The following is a 12,670-nucleotide window of genomic DNA, read 5'->3' as shown; positions in this document are numbered from 1 at the left end:
AAAAAAGGAAGACAAATCCAATGCGTGAGTCTTTTTCATCTTAAAGTTATGATCAGAAAAAATGTAAGTTTTCATATTTTTCACTTCCAGTTGAGGCCATTTCCAGGGATAAATGAGATGGCCTCAAACTGTCCTGAAAAAAAAAGAACTCCTCACTGCTAGAGAAGAAATTGCTGGAAGGAAGCATGTGGTAGTCAACAGCCCTCCTTAGATCAGCAGAGCAGCTACAACTGGGATAACTTGGAAGTAGGATACCATGGTCTGTGTGAAAACTCAAATATGACTGGCTACTGGGTGTCATCTGGGAGCATATTAATACCTGATAACCAGACACCTACTTAGAAGTTATCAAGTGGCCCGTTCACTTTCAAAATGAGAGTCCCAGATGCCATTCCAGCAGGCAATAGCCTCGGTGGAAATTTTGAACCCTCACTTTTGTGAGTGGCGGCACGGTGGTGCAGTGGTTAGCACTGTCGCCTCAAAGCAAGAAGGTTCCAGGTTCGAGCAGTGTCAGGGAGAAAACATGGAAATGTAAGAAAGAAGCCAACTAAAAATGTATGAATGTTCAAGATGAGAATCGAAAATAAAACATGAACAGACATTTTTTCTTTACATTTACAGACATTATTGTTCAATAGATCCAAAAATCACCAGAATCTCTCATTTTATATAAACTCTATTGATATTTCAACTGCCAAGGGCATCCATTCATCCATTTTCTACTGCTTATCCTGTTAAGGATCATGGGGGCCCTATGCCAGCAGTCTTCAGACGAGAGGCGGGGTTCACCCTGGACAGGTCGCCAGTCCATCACAGGGCCAACACATAGAGACAGACAACCATTCACACTCACAGTCACACCTATGGTCAATTTAGAGAATCAATCAGCCTCGTCCCCATTTGCACGTTTTTGGACTGTGGGAGGAAGCTGGAGTACCAGAGAGAACCCACACAGGCACAGGGAGAACATGGAGACTCCACACAGAAAGATCCTGTGCTGGAGCTGGGGCTTGAACCCGGAACCTTCTTGCTGTGAGGCGACAGTGCTGACCACTGCACCACCGTGCAGCCCAATGTACTTAAATGTTATCTTGAATTTGTAATTAAAATTTCCAACAGGGACCAGCCATCAGCAATGACTCGAGGGGTAGGGATGGCCCATAGGTTCACTCCCTAAACTGACAGGATAAACATGGGTTGGGAAAGAGAAGAAACTGTGCTTGCAACTCCTTCAGTCGTCCTCAGTAGAGCTGCTCGGTGGCATCTGATCAGATTGGGGTTTTACTGAGCATCTTCCAGGTATGACTTTGCAATTTATGAGTGTGATCAGAATATTCCTGTAAAATAGAGGTCTCAGTGAACTGCCCTTTAATGAATAAAGACAATAAATCCTTTTACAATGCAATTAGTGAGTATTCATCATCATTATTATCAATGGCTGCTGTTTACCTATCTTATGGAAGAGTTGAGGGAGTTGCACTTCAACTTTCTCTCTCTGGAACATGTGGTACTCAGCTTGTTCACAGATGGGTGGGATTTGGTTGAACTGTCGAGCCACAGAGTATGCCTCCTGCAGAAAAGTATATTATCATTATTATTATGATTATACTATAACTGCTTCATGAAAAACATGGTCAGACCAAATAGGCAGAAATCAATGCATACAAAGAATCATGAGTAAACCAACCATGATCTCCATGTAGCTCTATCGAGATGTTCCCCAATACATTGCCATTCCCTGGTTGATCACATGAGTCATTGCCCTCACTGTCTCTACAGCCGAAAGAAACAAAAAATATCATTTGGATAAACAAAATCCCACTCCAAATATAATTGTACCAACAAACGTGATTATTGTTTGGACAGACATGTTGGACCAGGCCAAACTATAGATAGTAGTGTCACCTACTTAATAGGAGAAAATTCCATGGAAACATTGTGAAGTGCTTTGAGTTTAAGATTAAAAAAAAGACCAAGCACATCTATTGAAGGTTAAGAGCAGAGAGAATGCTCCAATCAACACAATAACGCCAACAAATGGAAGTGACGGAGTACAAATACATTTCAGGCTCATTTGCTCTCTTATGTATGCCCACCTTCTATAGGTGTGTTGGGATCTGGGCGATTGGCGAAAACTACATCCACGTACTCCAGCTGAAGTCTTTCTAGAGATGCTCTTAGGCCTATTTTCAAAGTATAAATGCATTATGTGATATGGAGGGGTCACCAGTCCATCACAAGGCCAACACATAGAGACAGACAACCATTCACTCTCACAGCCACACCTACGGTCAATTTAGAGTATCAATCAACCTCGTCCCCTCTTGATGTCTTTGGACTGTGGGAGGAAGCCGGAGTACCAGAGAGAACCCACACAGGAACAGGGAGAACATGGAGACTCCACACCGAAAGACATGCTGTGAGGCGACAGTGCTGGGCCGCGGTGGAGAAGTCACATTTGGCATACAATTTTTTACCATACCATAAATATTATCCCTGATATTTACTAGAATGACACTCAGGGTCAGAGACAGGTCGAAATAGATCTGCAGTGCCTAGCCTTGAAAAAAGCAAGCACCTTGCTCCTGTCAGATTTCAAGCAGGCAGATTAAGTTCAAGTTTAAAAGTTAAAACATAAAACCATATTAGAAGATATACCTCTAACTGCAAACATTTACGCTCAAGGCTATATTGATGATTTAAATTCCTGACATGCCAGAGTGAAGTGACCAATCTCCTTTTCAGCTGATTTATTTTATATGTGTCGTATTCACGTTTGTTGTTGTATTTGATGATTTTATTCAATGATCTGAGAAGCTGTTAAGACCTTATAAATATAAATGTATGAGGATTCTGAAATTAGACTTACAAGTGAAAAACATCACATTGTAGTTTTGGTTTAATTTCAAATCCAACTGTTGATTTAAAAACATGTGACTGATAAGAGAGGCAGACTCAGGATTGCAGAATACAATAACAATTAGTTTTAATTGTTATGCTTCCACCACATGGACTAACTCAATTAAATAGATGAACAGGTTTAACAGCACAACACACCCAAGCACACACACACACACACACACACACACACACACACACACACACACACAGGCGTATCCACTCTCCACTCCCACAACGCGTCACTGCATCAGTGTACTTTGGTTTTACATTGAAAGAGGAAATCCCTGACTGAAGTCTAACAAGTGCACTTCCTCATACAACTGCACTTGCTGCCTTGTTATTACGAATAACAGAAACTGCACCTGCATATGCTGCGGGACAACTGCTATATGTTGATGAAGAAATTTAGTCAAACTGGTGCCAGAATCATCACATTAGCTTTGGATTCAGCTGATTCTTCACTTCAATTGCCCAGGGAAACAAACAGACAAAATCTCACAGGAGGTGAGTTGGTTTCTCCCACTGGCTTTGAGCTAGAAAGTTAAGGCTGTGTTTGCTATCTGTTATTGATTGATATGAGATTCCTGGATAAATATATCTATTACTGATTAAGATAATACTGGATTATTGGATTTTACTCGGAAACTGTTTGAGACACTGGATCTTTCTGACAATGTCATGACAGGAATATACAGTAGAGCTCATATGTGACGTCACTTTCACTCACTCTTCCTGTTTGTTTGTGTGTGTGTCATCACTGCCATCACTGTACTTAGCTAATTAGCAGTTAGCCAGTCTGTTTGGGTCTAACCACCCTGATACACGCCGATATGAGTCTTTTTGTCTGGGTCTGGAAATGATGGTAAATGTTTCCCAAAACGGTGGTGTGTACAAAGTACAAATCCAAATATAATTTCAAGTATCAGAAGGAAAATGAAAAGCCCGTCACTGCCTCTGTTTGTGTTGTGTTGATTAATAAGCCAGTCTGGTTGAAAATGAGTTTTAAATTTTCAAGTCTTCAATAAAGTCAAGAATATTAAGGATAGTAGTAGGCTCTTTATGTAAGCTATTATGTAGACAGGGGTGGAACAGATAATACAACAACCTTAATTTATTTAGTTGAGTTGAGTAGATAAGCTGAAGAAAGAGACTGCAATCATGCCATAAATGTATGTTTGTGATGAAGTCTGAAGAAAGCACATCTGGGTGGGGTCATTGGAGGCCATCTGTTCTATAAAGTGAATGATACCCCAGAAAGAAGAACAAGTTTGAACATGTTTAAAAGCACCCAATGGCCACTTGTCTTCAATGACATTTACATATTTTGGCGTCATAATGTTTTTTCAAGACCTGGACAAGATTTAAAATGGCAACACTAGGATATCGTTGCATTTACTAGTACTGCTCATTGTACATAAGCATTATCATTGTGATAATAGTCTATCAAATCATTCAGTTTTGTTATGGTTGCATACTGTGGGAAGTACGTTGCCAATGGTTGTACAATGGGTAATTTACTATTTTGCTGGGAGTTATCCAATCGGGCATCCTCATTTCACAGTTTGTGGAGACAGGGGGATTCAAATACAGTGACTCAACAGCAGGATGGCCGGATTTACATTTTTGAAACGTTAAAAAGCAAAATTCAGGAATCCAAGAATCAGATAAGCAAAATACTGAAAAAAAAACTGACCATTAAAAGAGGAACAAACTAGCCAAAAAGAACAGAGAATATGACAAAGACAAAGAAAGTCAACATGGAACCACAATGGAAAATAACAAGATGGGTGTCCAAGGACAAGGAAGCTGCTAATAAGTTGAATGAACTAAGTGAAACTTGACATGCAAGTAGAAGTCCACCTTGTAAATATATCATATCAATGTTTAAACGATCACTTAGTTTTAAATTTGATTACTTCTTTGTTCCCTTTTCTTTTAGGATATGGAGCAGCAGCTGTCTCCAAACTCAAGGAGGAGCTTCAACTTCTCGTCTCTGCGTATAAAAAGTGAGGAAGTAGATCTTTAGCTACTGACCATACTGGTGACGCATGTACATATATCATAGTCATCTAATCTTTAGAAAAGAAGACAAAATCTCTTTAATCACCTCAATTTGAATTATTTTGCAGAAAGACACAACAGTTGTGAAGAGAGTGGATTTACAAGACGACGAGGTCTTTTGTCTTTTTCATCAGTCCGAACATCGTCAAGAAAGGGTAAACCATCACTCTACTTCTTTTAAATCTACCAAGGCAAAAATTTAAATTAAAAATATTGATATATTATAAAATTATATTGTTCCTTAATAAAGATCCCAACTGGTCACTGCTTGCAATGCAAACTTCATATACCTGAGGGTAATTTTTTTTTTACCTTTTATTCTTAGACACAGTCCCAGATGAAGATGGTTCCTCACTGCAAATTAGTCCTCAGGACCACAACACAGGTATGCTAGACGATACTGTAACATGATCATACATCAAGTGTGTACAAAATGGAGCTCAGTTCTGTGGTCTGCTTTGCTATCATGTTTCTATTTTGGCATTGTTTTTGATAAATTTTATTGAAATTAAATTGTGCTTAATTTTAAGTTGGAAGCAGCAGTCATCCAGTTACAGTTCCTGGAGAGGTGGGGCTTCTCAACTAATTTTACTGGGTTGGGGATGGGTTGTTTTTCAGAAGGGAGAGAGAGGCCCTGTGCAAACCTGGAATAAATCTGTTTGGATGTGATCTCATAACATGTTACTAACTCTCCCAAGAGAGCTTACACTTGCTTTTATATCTACTCTGACCAGTTGTGATCAGATTACTATTACTTCTGTTTCATTGTTGTTGTCATCCATGTAAAACTGTGAGCATCTTTAGCTGTGACAGTTTGTATTTATTACAAGTAGCGCAGGCCTATATGTCATTCAAACAGTGGGAAGGAACATGTTTATCTTTTACTCAGTTGACTGACATTTTTTTAATATTTTAGAAATTACTGTCTTGTTTTGGATGATCTGTCTGGTATATATACATGTTTGAGCAAAGGTAGAGAGATCAGCTGATGGGCAAACTATAGGTTAGCCTCAAATAAGTTAGCTAAGCTGGTGATGCTTTCGCTGTGTTTGTTAGTGGGATATGAAAAGCAGAACAGAAAGAAATCAAAATGATCCAGACCAAGTCTGTTTCACTGTGTGTTCATGACAAACCAAAATGATGAGTCTGTCCATCCATCCATCCATTTTCTTCCGCTTATCCTGTTCAAGGTCGCGGGGGGGCTGAAGCCTATCCCAGCGGCTTTCGGGCGAAAGGCGGGGTTCACCCTGGACAGGTCACCAGTCCATCACAGGGCCAACACATAGAGACAAACAACCATTCACACTAACATTCATACCGCCGGTCAATTTTAGAGTATCCAGCTAGCCTAGTCCCCATTTGCATGTCTTTGGACTGTAGGAGGAAGCTGGAGTACCAGAGAGAACCCACACAGGAACAGGGAGAACATGCAGACTCCTCAAAGAAAGATTCCATCCCTGAGCTGGGACTCAAATCCGGAACCTTCTTGCTGTTAGGCGACAGTGCTAACCACTGCATCACTATGCCACTCTGATGTGTCTGTAATATCTCTTAATGAGCTTTTCATATGATCAGATGCATTGATAGTGTGCCGCTGCTCATAGTCCCTCTTAAATAGAGGGCATTAGCTATTTAGGTGGTCTTTCAATCTGGCCAAGTATGCATTTGTGTTTACATCACACAATAATGAAAAAATGTGACCACATGTGGCCCAGACAACCTCTAAAGATGTCACTAAAAGACTTTTTTTATCATATAGTACAAGCACAAAAAATGCATGATTAGTTATCTTGTTAGGCATTGTTTGTATATATGTTTTTGAATGATTTTAGAGTTGAGATTGGTCAGTTTTCTCAGATTAATTGAGTGAGGAAATGTACGAATAAAGTGAGGCAAAAATTCTCATCTATTTTGGTCTGAACACACCATGAGGGTAGCCTGGACCTAAATTTAGCTCTCTGATGTTAAACAGGTTCCATGGTAAAAGTCTATCTTGGCCTGCTGCTTTTGTTGTTTGCTGTGGTGAATAAAACAACTATATCATGGTTTATTTTAAGTTATTGACCTGTTGATTACGTCGGGGCTGGAATAAACCACACGGAATTTATGTTAAGACAGTTGCAAGTTAGAATTTGATATGATCATGCTGCTTAATTCTGTGAGTGCTGACTTTAACCCAGAAACACACACAGGCTGCGCGGACGTGAATGCCTCTTAGGGGCAGCCGCTGGGGTGCGCACACATTTGCAGAAATCAGTCTGTGTAGAGCACGCGGCTGGTGGGTGAACGCCAGACAGGATGCCTTGTTATACGCAGGAATGGAACCCGTAGCGTACTGCTGCTGTAATCGTGAGCTTTCTGACAAAATCAGCTGAGAGGGCTACATTTACAGGAGTTTATCTGCAATGAGTGAAACGGTCACGAGGAGAGGAAAACGACACCGTCTGGCGGACTTGAGGAGCCGATGGAGTGAGTTGGGTGGCTGACACATTCGAGCCTTTTCAGCATTCAACTAACTTAGAATAAAATATAAAAAGTAACGCCCCACTTGGATAAACGCAATGAATTCCATTACGTTTGTATATCAGCACCGACTGTAGCTTAACTTCTGCTTGAATCGGGCACTGTTTATTGACAGGTGGTTTACTGGTTTACTCAGCACCACTTTTTGTGTGAACACCTCTCTCTCTCTCGCTCTCTCTTTATTCATGTATATATATATATATGTATATATATTTGGCTGTTGATGTTACAAATACGACATGTGTGACTCAGGCTGACAGGGAGTTTTGCTGTGCAGTGTCTTAGTTGTCATTAGTTGAATAACTAAAACTTTAATATCTATAATATCCTCTTTCGCAATAAGTCAGTAAACTTTTGTTATCAATATTTTCAAAGCGTTTTTATAACGTTTAGGTCTCAGAAATGGACATAACAAGCCTGTCATTTTTGTTAATAATAGTAGGCCTCCCTTCATTTTTGAAGTCCTCCACTCTTTACTCAGCAAACCCAGGTGAGGTCCTTCATGGCTGACTACACATTCATCCTGGAATGTAGGTGCTTGTTGAAGGGGAAAGGCTCACTGCTGAAATAACACCTATTAGAACCTGCTGTAATTTGGATATAAATTGAAAGATTCAATTCGAAATGTAAGGGCTTGGGATTTTCTAGGAATGTATGGTGAGGATTCAGGCATCAATTTGTAAGAAGCTGTAAGTGGGCTTGAATAACTGCACCATTCCTTTCTTATAGAACGGACAGCCTGGTGTTGTAACATGTTCAAGAGCCCCAGGGCATGAGGCAGTTAAACAGGACTGTTTACACCCACATCTTTGCACCAAAGCCGTAGTACAACTGAGCTGTATATTTAAGAAATACTCTCTGTATATAACAAAAGCAACTTCTTTTTAGGTCAAACCATGCTAATATAGTTTGAAATGTTCTTTGGAAGCTAGTTGAGTACAAAGTGTTGCAACTGCAACGTGTTGGCTCCCACTGCTATTGACAGTGTAAACACTGTTAGCAACAGACACGGACTTCAGGCTTTAGTAAAGATTGAAACTGAAACCTGGAAAATGTGAAGGGGAATGTCTTTTTTTTGGCTCTTGCAAGAGGTTGTCTTTGAAATGTGTTGATGAAGTTATTCTGTATGGAATACTCTCTATTTTTGACATTGCAAAAAGCAGCTGTGGTAAACTCAGTATCGACACCCTGAACAAACTCTCCCCCTCTCTTCCTGTCCTAGTGTGAGCATGAGACCTTTTGTTTACCATTACTGAAGGAGATTGAAATCCTTTCTCTTCTCCATAGTGATCTGATTACTAAACTGGTTTGACTCCACAAATGTGTGTCAACTCAATGACAACAATTATATATACAACCTCAGTATTTTCTTACATAGACTGTGTGTGTGCATGTGCAGGTCTGTGGGTGTGTATATATGTATGTGTGTGTGTGTGTGTGTGTGTATATATATATATATATATATATATATATATATAAATATATATATCTATCTCCCTGTTGTGAGCCACCTATCCGTCCTTACACTGTAATTTCAGCCATCAGCATCAAACGTGCAGTGTGGTCCCGCTGCGAAGTGGTCCAGCCAATAACAACAAAATTTCTTAACTCTCATTTTCTTGTCACCTCTAATACTTAAAGGAAAAACAAAACAAAATAATGAAAATAAAATTTAAAAATTTTAATATCCTTTTAAACTTAACTGAGTTTTAACAATTCTACAATTTCATTTAGCAGACGCTTTTGTCCAAAGCGACGTACAACACAAGCAAGAATTCAGACTTAAGGAGAAACCCATAGGAAGCGCAAAAGTGCTTCAGTTGTGATTTGGTCACAGGTATTGCCATCTAGTGGCAGAAGAAGTGTCGCCCCCCCTCCCCTTTTTTTTTTTTTTTTGGACAAACATACAACATCACACAACACAGTTAGTGCTACATAATCACTAAGTGCTGGGTTTTGGACCCTCTGACTTATTCTACCCCACAGGACAAAGAGGAGAAGAGTCAGGTTAAGTGCCTAGATGCTCTCTGAACAATTGAGTCTTCAATTGTCTCTTAAAAGTAGAAAGGGACTCAGCAGAACGCACAGAGTTCGGTAGTTCGTTCCACCATTTGGGAACAACAGAAGAGAAGAGTCTGGCTAGAGATTTGGAGCAGCGCTGGGCTGGAAGCACCAGGCGTCTTTCGCATGCAGAGCGTAGTGGGCAAGAAGGAGAGTAGACCTGGATCAGGGATTCCAGGTAGGCTGGAGCCGTTCTTGTGATTGTTTTGTAAGCCAAGAGAAGTGCCTTGAATTTGATCCTGGCTGCCACTGGAAGCCAGTGAAGAGAAACTAGCAGCGGGATGACATGTGCCCTTTTGGGCTGGTTGAAGACCAGACGTGCTGCTGCATTCTGGATCATCTGCAGAGGCTTGAATGAGCATGCAGGGAGGCCTGCCAGAAGAGAGTTGCAGTAGTCAATGCGTGAGATGACAAGAGCCTGAACCAGAAGCTGTGTGGTCTTTTGGGTCAGGAAGGGTCTGATCTTCCTGATGTTGTAGAGGGCATAACGGCAAGACAGAGAAACTGAGGCCACATGAACCTTAAAGGTCAGCTGGTCATCAATCATGACACCCAGGTTTCTGGCTGAGTTTGTGGGCACAAGTAGGCTCGAGTCAAGTTGGACTCTGACTTGAGGCTGAACAGATGGACAAGCTGGACAGACCATAAGTTCAGTCTTAGACAGATTCAGTTGAAGGTGGCGTTCCTTCATCCATGTGGAGATATCAGCCAGACACGCTGATATACGATCTGAGACCGTTCTGTCATCAGGTGGAAAAGAGAGGAAAAGCTGAGTGTCGTCAGCATAACAATGGTAGGAGAAGCCATGGGAGCGGATCACTGCACCAAGTGAGGTGGTGTACAGAGAGAAGAGGGGACCAAGCACTGACCCCTGAGGAACCTCAGTCGATAGGCCATGTGACCTAGACAGAATCTGATGGTTCACCGTGTCGAAGGCAGCAGACAGGTCCAGCAGAAGTAGGACAGAGGACTGACCAGCAGCTCGAGCTAGTCTCAGTGACTCAGTGACTGACAGGAGTGCAGTCTCAGTGGAGTGGTCACACCTGAAGCCAGACTGAAAAGAGTCAAGTAGGTTGTTGTTCCGCAGATGTTCAGAGACCTGGTTAAATACTGAGCGCTGCAGTATTTTTACAGGAATGGCAGAAGTGATACTGGCCTGTAGTTTTCAACCTTGGCGGGGTTGAGATTAGGCTTTTTGAGCAGTGGGGTGACACGGGCCTGCTTAAAAGTAGCAGGAAAAATGCCAGTTTCCAGGGAGGAATTGACAATGTGTGTGACTGCAGGTTTGATAGTGGGCAAAATGGTCTGCAGGATGCTGGTGGGTATTGGATCGAGAGGACAAGTTGTAGGTTTTGAGCTCAGGAGAAGTCTGGAGACCTCATCTTCGCTCAGAGGAGCAAAGGAGAAGAGTGAAGCAGCAGTGGCAGGTTGGTGCTGGCTGGACTGGTCAGGCTCAGAGAACTGGTTGCTGATTGCAGCAACCTTTTCAGTTAAAAAAGGAGGCAAACATGTCTAAAGTCAGTGCAGTGGAAGGCTGAGCAACTGGAGGAGAAAGCAAGGAGTTAAACGCCATAAACAGTTTTCTGGAATCAGAAGTGGCACAGATCTTGTTCTGATAGAAGGCTTTCTTAGCGGACTGTAAGCATGAGGTGAAGGAAGCAAGTTTCTGTTTGTATAAGGACAAGTCAGTGGGTTTACATTTACGCCACTTTCTTTCTGCTGCCCTGAGTCCAGCTCTTTGTTCTCTCAGAACTTCAGAGAGCCATGGACTTGGTTGTTTTTTTTGGGCTGGTTTGGACACCAGGGGGCAGAGTTTGTCCAGAGAGGATGCCAGAGAGGAACAGAGTGTTTTTGTAGCCTCATGAACAGAAAGTGAGGAGAAGTGCGAGTGGTCAGGCATGACGGAGTTCACCTCATCAGACAGCTGTGCTGCTGTGAGGGACTTCAGGTTTCTGCGGAAGGAAACCGTCTGTGTGGGTGTCTGCAATTGCGGAAGGCGCCGCAAATTTGACCAAGAAATGGTCTGACAGGTGGAGTGGGGTAACTGTCACATCTGTTATGGAGCAGTTACGAGTCAGCACCAAGTCAAGGACTTCAACAGCTTTGTGGGTGGGAGGAGAAGGAGCTAGTACGAGTGCAAAGGAGGAGATGAGTGCCAGGAAGTCGTTTGCCAGAGTTCTGTCAAGGTGAATGTTCATGTCTCCCATGACAATCAGTGGTGTGCCATCATCAGGGATGTCAGAGAGTAACATGTCCATCTCAGAGACAAAGCCATCCAGATTACCCCCTGGTGGGCGGTACACAACCAGAACATATGCTTTGATGGGAGCAGTGACACTTAAAGCATGATATTCAAATGTTGTCTCGCTGTTCGACGGGCGTAGTGCAGAAAAAGACCAGTTCTCAGGAATGAGCATGCCAGCACCGCCTCCTCGTCCAGTAGAGCGAGGGGTGTGGCTTAGTGTGGCGGACTCAGAGAGTGCGGCTGGGGTAGCTGTGTTTTCTGGGCGGATCCATGTCTCAGTCAGGGCTAGGACCTGAATGTCTGAGAGTTTCATCAGTGAACTGATGAATTCTGTCTTATTGACTGCGGACTGACAGTTCCAAGGACCAAACGTGACCAAGTGTGGGCTGGGACCACTTTCTGGGAGTGTGGACAGGTTTTGCGGATTGCGTTTGCGGTAGACTGTGTGTTTTTTCCTATTGCCAATAATGACCGGGATGTGTGTGAGGCACATTGTGCGTTAGACTTAAGTCAGACAGGCGGCAGCGGTAGTCGGGATAAACGGATACTCCTTTAACATTTAAAACATTCCTCTGTATATTTTATTTTTATATAATTACATTTTCACCTTCCACAAAAAACATTGTCGTTGTCACAAAAATCATACTATTTTGAAAATTAGTCGGTGGCCCACTTGCGATACCTTCGCGGCTCACAGGTTGGGAATCCCTGGCCTAGACTAATACTTACAGATTGTACCAAGGAAGAGTCAGGAAATAAAAGTTAACTGATGCAGATGTCAGACACCTCAAGATTTTAAGCACAAAATACAGAAGGAAGACCACTGCTGATCTTCAGGCAGAGATTAATGCTTCGAGATCAAAGTCTGAAAAAGTCTCC

The 12,670-nt window shown here is 42.0% G+C and overlaps 1 protein-coding gene across 4 annotated transcripts in view; it reads left to right on the top strand.

Moving 5' to 3' along the window:
• Positions 1-3,205: 3,205 nt before the first annotated feature.
• Positions 3,206-12,670, top strand: part of LOC147255854 (DENN domain-containing protein 2D-like) — a 47,336-nt gene continuing 37,871 nt past the window's right edge. Inside the window, exons 1-4 of one of the 4 annotated variants that reach the window (XM_086213877.1) lie at positions 3,206-3,405; positions 4,841-4,907; positions 5,031-5,117; positions 5,294-5,347. In XM_086213877.1, the coding sequence (XP_086070003.1) occupies positions 4,844-4,907; positions 5,031-5,117; positions 5,294-5,347 (205 nt within the window). In that variant the 5' untranslated portion in view covers positions 3,206-3,405; positions 4,841-4,843. Of the gene's footprint in view, positions 3,406-4,840; positions 4,908-5,030; positions 5,118-5,287; positions 5,348-7,169; positions 7,432-12,670 lie in introns of those variants that run through there. The other 3 variants (XM_086213876.1, XM_086213878.1, XM_086213879.1) reach the window with 3 other exon arrangements.

The sequence above is a fragment of the Aulostomus chinensis genome, chromosome 9, assembly GCF_037954235.1.
Source record: "Aulostomus chinensis isolate RoL2024-O1b breed Wild chromosome 9, RoL_Achi_v1.0, whole genome shotgun sequence".
Taxonomy (NCBI): domain Eukaryota; kingdom Metazoa; phylum Chordata; class Actinopteri; order Syngnathiformes; family Aulostomidae; genus Aulostomus; species Aulostomus chinensis.
Note: the sequence above shows the minus strand (reverse complement) of the source record. Positions and strands in the feature narration are given on the sequence as shown.